Source organism: Delphinus delphis, chromosome 11 (assembly GCF_949987515.2).
Source record: "Delphinus delphis chromosome 11, mDelDel1.2, whole genome shotgun sequence".
In the NCBI taxonomy this organism is placed as follows: Eukaryota; Metazoa; Chordata; class Mammalia; order Artiodactyla; family Delphinidae; genus Delphinus; species Delphinus delphis.
Genome location: NC_082693.1, coordinates 45227443 through 45235936, shown reverse-complemented (window position 1 = coordinate 45235936; position 8494 = coordinate 45227443). Strand labels below are relative to the sequence as shown.

General features: G+C 49.5%; 2 protein-coding genes across 5 annotated transcripts; one reads left to right on the top strand and one right to left on the bottom strand.

Annotated features, from left to right (window-relative positions):
• The first annotated feature begins 2253 nt into the window (after positions 1–2253).
• On the top strand, positions 2254–5242 carry CDK4 (cyclin dependent kinase 4). Of its 3 annotated transcripts, none has more exons than XM_060025094.1 (8): positions 2254–2442; positions 2887–3123; positions 3287–3422; positions 3538–3705; positions 3870–3979; positions 4238–4288; positions 4429–4564; positions 4798–5242. In XM_060025094.1, exons 2-8 carry the CDS (start codon positions 2906–2908, stop codon positions 4888–4890), a joined length of 912 nt encoding a protein of 303 aa, XP_059881077.1. In that variant the 5' UTR covers positions 2254–2442; positions 2887–2905; the 3' UTR covers positions 4891–5242. The 3 variants fall into 3 exon arrangements, with proteins under 3 accessions (XP_059881077.1, XP_059881078.1, XP_059881080.1); XM_060025095.1 differs by having other exon boundaries at positions 2869–3123; XM_060025097.1 differs by lacking the exon at positions 2887–3123.
• Positions 5243–5438: 196 nt separating this feature from the next.
• TSPAN31 (tetraspanin 31) lies at positions 5439–8188 on the bottom strand. 2 transcript variants are annotated; one of them, XM_060025098.1, is made up of 6 exons: positions 7968–8188; positions 7247–7414; positions 6893–6973; positions 6462–6593; positions 6030–6143; positions 5439–5929 (listed from the first exon to the last, which is right to left on the bottom strand). In XM_060025098.1, exons 1-6 carry the CDS (start codon positions 8028–8030, stop codon positions 5855–5857), a joined length of 633 nt encoding a protein of 210 aa, XP_059881081.1. In that variant the 5' UTR covers positions 8031–8188; the 3' UTR covers positions 5439–5854. The 2 variants fall into 2 exon arrangements, with proteins under 2 accessions (XP_059881081.1, XP_059881082.1); XM_060025099.1 differs by lacking the exons at positions 6893–6973; positions 7247–7414 and having other exon boundaries at positions 7968–8187.
• Positions 8189–8494: the final 306 nt, after the last annotated feature.

Below are 8494 nucleotides of genomic sequence, written 5' to 3'. Positions count from 1 at the left end.
GTGAGTGAGCAAGAGATGGACTCAAGCAATAAACACTTTTACACAAAAGACTGAAAAGTGTGCACGGTGTGTGACTATGGAAAAGAGATGAGTGTGTAAGGGATCGAATTGGATTGTAAGAGAAACAGAAGTGTGTAATTGTAATGTGTGAGGGAGGTGAGTGAGCAAGGGAGACTGGAGTGCTAAAGGGATGAGTGTCTTTCCTGGTATTCTCCTGACCCACCACCACTGCAACTGAAGTGAACAATACGTAACACACACACATGCTTAGCTCTTTGCTTTTATGGGGGTCTTGACCCTGAGAACCAGTTGTACCCCCTCATCACATTATTTCTGCCTTACACTTACATTCTCCCTCTCCTCTCCTTTTCAGTGCTTAGAGAAAAGGAATTCCAGGGGAGCTCACTGTATCAAACACAATGGAAAAAACTAATTACTGAAAGAGTAATTAACAGGAGAAGGGAGGGTATGTAATCAGGGACAGACTGTCAAACTAAAGATCCTCAATGGAAAGTGATTAAGGAGAGTAATGCTCTTATGAAGCATTCAAATATTTTGGATGGTGGATGAATGAATCAGAAAAAGGGGCTGGAACCCAAGTCAACATAGAGGATGACTTCTATTTTAAAAACAGTGAGTGGAGGGTGAGGCTAAAGTGGACCCTGCTGGTGTAGGATGGAAGTTTGACACACTCAGAGACACTTAGCCTTCCAGAAGGTTTACAAACCAACCAATCCTAGCAAAATAGCCAATGAAACATACTCCTCACAAGCCCCTTAGCCAGTTAGGACCTTGAGATTTTTCTTACTAGTGTCCTAGTTGCCTTTGCCAGCAAGGGCCCAGAACTACAACCAGCAGAATGCAAAGAGGGGGAATCTATACTGACATGTCTTCCATTTTGCCCTGGAGCATGGTTTATATTAATCTCAAGCCTGAACTCTTACATCCTCAGGCAGATGGTTAAGGAGAATAGAAGTTAGGGCACAAGGAGAGCAAATAGAGTAATAGAATGGTTTCAGATTTTAGACAGTTTATCATACATGAGACACTGATTCCTTCCTTCCCTTATTCCCATTCACCGAAAGGGTTGGGAGATAAAGAAGTTGGAGCCGGTAAGACAAGGGAAGTCAGAGAAACTTGCCTGTTGTCTACCTAGATGTCTGTGAACAGAGGCTATTTGGGAAAAGTCTGTTCTGAGGAGGGGCAAGGGCTAAGAAAGCTTGCGATAGGGGAAAAAAGGGAAACACAATGACCCCATATAAGGAGTCACAAGGTTTTGCAGAAGGGCACAGTCATTTTCATGCAGCGTGGTGGTAACTTCCTTGCACATGCTCACTCCTATATCTATCCATCTATATGTGCTGTATATAGTATCATACACATATATATACACATATACACATATGTCATAGCATCTTACTGCAGAAAAGAACCTTAAAGGTCAAGTATTCCTGTTTCCAGCTCATCAATAACTTCTCTGCCAGAAGGTATCTGGTCTCTGCCTTAACACTCCCAGGAAAAGGTGAAAGTTGAGAAGAGGGAAGGGTATTACCTTGCCACTCTTCCTGTTGGATTACTGTATTAATCTTCCTTCCATCAATCCTTTAATCCTAGTTTCGCCCTCATATGGGTACTGTCTACTCCCTATTTTATATGACCACATATAAAATATGTGGCTATATCTTTACAGATAGCCTTATCACTAGTTTAAAGGACACAAACAAAACCCCCACATAAATACAGGAAGCAGGACTCAGTAAAAATTTGTTGAATGAGTGAAACAAAGACAAATGAGAATATGTTTTTCCGATAGCGGTGGAGCAGAAAGACGACAGCACCACCTCCCGTCCCCCGACCCACCTCCCCACAAGGAGAGAGAGTGAGAGACGGGTAGTGAGACTGGAGATGCACTCAGGCTCGGCTTCCAGCCCAGTGTTGGGAATCCTGGGTGGCCCAGGTTGCCATGGCATCGCGTTGGACTCCACCCTCTCTCTTCTCCCGCCCCAGCCCCGATCCAGAGTTACGGCAGCCAGTCACGTGCCCTGCTGCGTAACCACACCTCTGCTTCTCCAAGCAATGTCAAGCGGTCACGTGTGATAGCAACAGATCACGTGGTTGCCATCGCCCCTCCGCCCCTTTCCCCTCCCCGCCCCCTTCCCGTTCAAAGCCGCTCCCGGCTGCCCCTCTGCGCCTGAGTAGTATGGTCACGTGCTCCGAACGTCCGGCGTTCTCCCCGCCCCCTCGATTTCCGCGCGCCTCTTTGGCAGCTGGTCACATGGTGAGGGTGGGGGTAAAGGGGGCCGCTCTAGCCTGTGGCCTGTGTCTATGGTCGGGCCCGTAGCGTCCAGCTGCCCCGAACCGAGCGCTAGTGTATGGCGCGGCAGGAACCGGCTCCGGGGCCCCGATAACGGGCCGCCCCCGCAGCTCCAGACACGGGGTGAGGTAAGTGTAGCCCTTTCCAGGAATGGAGACCATACTCGCCCTCCACGGCTTCCTACGCGGGTTGGTTATGGAAGGGTCGCTCGAGGGCGGGAAGTGGGGCAGGGTGTGATATGTTCCTTTGTGGCCGTAGGAAGGTGCAATTTCAGGGACTGGGTGTAGGGTCTTCGATGTAGGGAGTGTGTCGTGTGGCATTTCCCTTGTGCGGGGTTCGATCGCCCCAAAGGAAAATGCATTTTTTTATTCTAGGAGCTCACGCGGCTGGAGGGGTTGGGGTTAGGGTCATTGTGTTACCTGGGAGTCGGCATCATGGAAGTTTGGGAAAGGGACGGGATGCTGTTGGTGTTGTCTTTGTGATGTCTTTTGTGGGAGTCACTTTGTTGCTGCAGGCTCATACCATCCGAACTGTGGAAGGAATTTCGGTGGTAGGAGTCTCTGTGATTGTAGGGTCTCCTCTGGTCTGAGAATGGCTACCCCTCGATATGAGCCAGTGGCTGAGATTGGTGTTGGTGCCTATGGGACGGTGTATAAGGCCCGTGATCCCCACAGTGGCCACTTTGTGGCCCTCAAGAGCGTAAGAGTCCCCAATGGAGGAGGTGCTGGAGGGGGCCTGCCCATCAGCACAGTCCGTGAGGTGGCTTTACTGCGGCGGCTGGAGGCTTTTGAGCATCCCAATGTTGTGCGGTGAGAAGATGGAGGGTTGGGAGTGGGTAGTAAAAGGGAAAAGACAACCTAACCTATAGGTGTGGAGTGGTGGTCAGGAGAGAAGTGGGGACCCTGAGGGAATAGAGGAGGCCATGTTGGGTCAAAGATGATTGCACAGTGAGTTACCATTTGTTCCGGACAGGCTGATGGACGTCTGTGCCACAGCCCGAACTGACCGGGAGACCAAAGTGACCCTGGTGTTTGAGCATGTGGACCAAGACCTAAGGACATATCTGGACAAGGCACCCCCGCCAGGCTTGCCAGTGGAGACCATCAAGGTGAGTAAGGTGGGCAGACACTGAGAGGTAGATTGGGACCTTTGTAGTAGCATCTGTTGTGATTTCAGGTATGGTGCCTAGTTCAGTTTCTCTGTACCTCCCCCTTCCAAACCAGGATCTGATGCGCCAGTTTCTAAGAGGCCTAGATTTCCTTCATGCCAACTGCATTGTTCATCGAGACTTGAAGCCAGAGAACATTCTGGTGACGAGTGGTGGGACAGTCAAGCTGGCCGACTTCGGCCTGGCCAGAATCTACAGCTACCAGATGGCACTTACACCTGTGGTCAGTAGAATGATGGCAGCCAAAATGGGGTCTGGCTGGGGGAGGAGAGTGATTGCCCATAGCAGTTGAGAAGGCATGTGTTTGTCACATCCTTGACTTTAGTGAAGCAGTTGTGCTTCAGGGTAATTCGTAGGGCCCTCATCCACTCCTCTTATTCCCGTTAGGTTGTTACACTCTGGTACCGTGCTCCGGAAGTTCTTTTGCAGTCTACATACGCAACACCTGTGGACATGTGGAGTGTTGGCTGTATCTTTGCAGAGATGTTTCGTCGAAAGTATGGGGCCCAAGTATCCTGAACATCTTGAATTTCCCAAATCTCATATTCGTAAACCACATCCATCCCCTGCCCACTCTTCCACTTGAATTCTGGCCACCTGGTCCGTAACCAGCAGGTCTGAAATGTCGTGGGATTAGGAATTTCGTAACCCTTTATTCTTCTTACCCTATGTTTTGAGCCACTAAGCAGTAGTCGTTCTACTACCGTATCTTTGAAAATGACTGCTACCTAAATGAATGTCTCTTTTCACCTTAGGCCTCTCTTCTGTGGAAACTCTGAAGCTGACCAGTTAGGCAAAATCTTTGAGTAAGTGACCTGCAGAGGGGAAGAGTTTTCCATTCTGAGTCCTTCTCTTTCTGCTAAGCCCTGAATGGCAACTGGCTCTGCCCCTGGAGATGGGGGCTGGAGAAGGGCCCTCCTGACCAGAATTCTCCTGTTCCCCATAGCCTGATCGGACTGCCCCCAGAGGATGACTGGCCCCGAGATGTGTCTCTACCCCGAGGAGCCTTTTCCCCTAGAGGGCCCCGCCCCGTGCAGTCGGTGGTACCTGAGATGGAAGAGTCTGGAGCACAGCTGCTGCTGGTACTGGGCTTGGGCGTGGGCATAGGGTGAGATTGGGGTGGAAAATGGAGCAGGATAAAAGGGACCCAAACACATGGTGGTTACTGAGACTTGTTGGTGGATGGGCTAGTTTTTATTGCTGCTTTGAATGGCTGTCCACAAAGAGGGATATAGAAAATAGCTCATCCCTGGTATTGTTGGGGGTGAGCGGAAGTCTTTTTTCATGGTTTTCTGACCTTTGCCTCCCTTCTCAGGAGATGCTGACTTTTAACCCACACAAGCGGATCTCTGCCTTCCGAGCCCTGCAGCACTCCTATCTACATAAGGCAGAAGGTAACCCAGAGTGAGCCATGGAATGGTTGCAGCAGAACCGAGAGAAGAGAAGCCAACATTTCCCTTCCTTTGAACATTTGAGTGGAGAGCCCCCTACTAAGAAGGTGATCCTCTGCCTTCATCTCTGAGGCTATGGAGACGACTCCAACTTTTTATAGAGAATATTTTGCTGCCTTAATGACATTCCCCTCCCACCCCTCCTTTTGAGGCTTATCCTCCTCTTGCCCCCTCTGTGTCCTTACGCCAAGGGGTATGTCCCTTGTTCTTCCCCTTCCCTATACCTTGATATTGGGATCCTTTTTTATACAGGAAAAACAACAAAACAAAGAAATCTGGTCTTTTTTTTTTTTTTTTTTTTTTAATGTTTCTTTCTCTGGTTGGCTTTGCCGTTTGGGGATTTGAAAAAAACATTTGGAAGATGGAACTTCCCCGCACATTCTCCTTAGGTCACAGGGCCTACATAGTCAGTGGAGCCCCTCAACTAACTAAAGAGAAGAAAAGGCACTTACGTTGCTTCTTTGATTATGGAGTTTAAATGGTTTTTATTTTTATATTCACTGAACTTCCCCAAACCGAGTCCTGCTTATTACAAGAGTGCTTGGTTTTCTCTCTGGATCTATCCCTGATTTACTCTTGGAGCAAAGATGTGTTGAGATGGTCTAGTATGTGGAAGGGAGAAGAGGGGAAACAGCCAAGAATGACTCCAATCCCCATCCCATTTCATGCACTGCCAGGAGCTTCCCATATTCACTTAGGGAGAGAGGAAGGAAGGTTTTTCTTTATTCCTTATAATCTTACTCCCAACAAAAGATGCCAAGGCATAAAGCCTAGCTATTCAGTCATCTTTAGGGAGCTTAGCAAAGGGCCTTTCCTTTTTCTCAAACAAAAAGGGCTGTAGACCCCAGGTTTTCCCTAAGGGAGGAAGAAAAAGCTTAGGGAAAGCAGACAGCAGGAGAGAAGTCAGAAGGATCCAAAGTCTCATAGAAAGGCACTGGGGTTGGCTCGAGGATCCTTCTGATTCCGAAATCTCATTGCTAGCCACATACCAAGGATCTGTAGAAGCAAAGGGAAAGAGATAAGCACCATTTCTGAATCTCTGGGGCTAAGCCTTAGAGATGCAGAGAAAGGACATAAGGGAACTAGAGAATGTTACCTCTGTAAAGCTAAAGAAGAGCCCAACGCCCCCCAGGATTTTCAGGGCTTCGTCGGAATGCTTAAGAAACTTCTCTCCACACATCTGGCACGTGGGGCTCCGGCTCTTGCAGATCTGAGGATAAAACACACGTACGTGTGTCTGAGGATGCAGAATCGTTACAGTGCTCTATCCTAATATCTATGGTGAATGACCCTAGAAACTATCTTCCAGTTCCTGATCAGTACCCTACAGCCTGGAATCTCACTTGGCTAATTCTCTAGTCTCTGTATCCACCCCACCACTCCCACCAGCACACAGCCCCAATACAAGTGAGCTACTAGAGAGAGGCAATCACGTTCAAACTCAAATCTGCCAATTTGGGCATTGGCCTTGCCCAGTGTCAGTCCATTCCCGCCCTGGCACCCTGCACGCTTTCCCACACCAACTCACTGCAGTGCAGAAAGCATAATCTTGTTGGTCCAGGGTTGTGAGGTTGAACAGGCCACAGCAATCAAAATTTCTTTCCAGTTCATCCCGGGTCTTGTTGCTCATGACCCACCAGGAAGCATTGATGACATCTGTCTGCAGGGTACAGGCAGAAGAAAATTACTTGCTGCTAACCTTAAGAACCCCCTACATCGTGATCCCAGTTCGAGTAAAGGGAGTTAACATCCTTCAGAAGCAAAGGTGCAGACACAATGATAGCTACCCACTTCCTCTGGATCGTCCTCATGGACAATTAGCCAGACATCCCAGAGGAAGCAAATGGCTCCAGATGCTGGAAGTAGTGGACCTAAGAATGATCTTTGGGGCCAGACTGAGAGTAGAGTTAGAGGTTAGAGGCGGAAAAAAATCAAGTACCTGAAAGGGCACCCTCTTACCTGTTTGCTTAGGTTAATAGCCAGACATGAGCAAGAGATTCCAAACTGGAAGATGAAGACCAAACCAAGGATGATCATGTACTGAGAGGAAGAGTTATGGGAAAAAAAAAAAAAAGTCCTAGATTCTTTTATGTTCCACCTATAATAACTATCTGATCTAGTCATAGAACTTATAAAATTATGTCAGTTGAAAACAATAAAATCATCAGCTTCTGTTTCATAGAGTATGGTATAAGGGAGGGCAAGGAGGCATATCCCCAAGGTGCCTGAGGTCTCCTACCCTTGTCACTAACTTCCTAGCTGACTCGGCCCTCCCACGAGCCCCAGTGCCCCCATCACTTCAGGTCAGGATACAAAGAACAGCAGTACTTGGTGGTGGTTGACAGCACCCACCAGTCCAGCCACCGCGATGAGAAGAAGGAAGACTCCCACAACGATGACTCCTCCGATGATGTGGATGCTGGACACCAGACCCAGGCCCCTAGCCCAAGCAGCCACTCCAATGAGCAACAAGCCTACCAGCTATGGGAAACAGAGCAGGTACATCTCAAAAGAATTCTAGTGTGCACCACAGCCAAAGGCCATGGCCGGGGGGGGGGGGGGGGGGGCGGGGCCCGGGGGTTGGACAAAAAAGAACTGAGTTTTGTGTGAATGAAGGAGAGGAGGAGGTGCTACTATCAGGGCCGGGAGCATCCCTGGGCGTTCCTCCCATCAGAGGTCAGAACGGCTGGGATAGGGGTGGGAGGTGGCAGGGATAGTAGAGTCTATGAATGTAAAATGGAACGTTTAGCTTCATCCATCACTTCTATTTGGGAGAAACTTAAGTTCACAAGAGGGAGGGCTGGGCCTTTAAGCCCACAGCCTTCAGTTCATTACCCCCACCCCCAGACAAACCCTCTGATCACCGGAAGTCTCCCCTCATCCCACGGAAGTCCCCAGGAATTCCCTCTTCGCCGGAAGTTCCCGGGAATCTTCCCGGAATCCCCAGTACACCCCTCTCCCCATCGGAAGTACCCTAGAGATTCTCCCTGCTCGCTTTTCCGCCCTGAAGCTTCCCCCACCTCCAAAACCTCACCATGTAGACTACGTTGAGCGCGCACAGCGCATTCTTGGAGCAGGCAAAGCCTCCGCAAACCATCTCCCCAGCTTTGGGGACCCAAGTGGTCCCAAGGACTTGGGGGGAGGGTCGTGGGTACCGTCTTCTTGGACCCCGACAGCTTCTGTCTCTTTAAATCGAGTCCAGCCAAACCCAATCCTCTGCGCCTGCACCGTCCCACCCCTGCCTTTGCATTGGCGAAACTCGGGGCTAATCCAGGACGTCGATGGCCTGAATGCCAATCAATCTGCATTGCGTCACTGAACCGCCTGCCGGCCCCTCCTTTAGGTTCTTTATTGGATGAAACTTAAAACTGGGGGCAGGGCTTCCAGAGATTCTCAAAGTGACCAGAGCCTAAACTTCAAAACCCCGGATTGAAAACAGAGCTTTCTGTGGTGGCAGCTGGAAGAGGTCTTATCCGAGGGAGGAGGCTCTAGAGAAACTCCGGTGAAGAGAGAGAAGGTGCCGGTGAAGAGAGAGAAGGTGCCGCTTCGAGGGCCGGGTGA

Bases quoted from the DNA above. Each gene is read 5' to 3' on its own strand.
- CDK4 (XM_060025094.1), top strand. From the start codon at position 2,906: ATGGCTACCCCTCGATATGAGCCAGTGGCTGAGATTGGTGTTGGTGCC. The intron at 3,124-3,286 runs GTGAGAAGATGG...TGTTCCGGACAG, and splicing joins GAGCATCCCAATGTTGTGCG to GCTGATGGACGTCTGTGCCA. The intron at 3,706-3,869 runs GTCAGTAGAATG...TATTCCCGTTAG, and splicing joins AGATGGCACTTACACCTGTG to GTTGTTACACTCTGGTACCG.
- TSPAN31 (XM_060025098.1), bottom strand. From the start codon at position 8,030: ATGGTTTGCGGAGGCTTTGCCTGCTCCAAGAATGCGCTGTGCGCGCTC. The intron at 6,594-6,892 runs GTAAGAGGGTGC...TGTACCCTGCAG, and splicing joins CTATTAACCTAAGCAAACAG to ACAGATGTCATCAATGCTTC. The intron at 6,144-6,461 runs GTGAGTTGGTGT...TTTTATCCTCAG, and splicing joins ATTATGCTTTCTGCACTGCA to ATCTGCAAGAGCCGGAGCCC.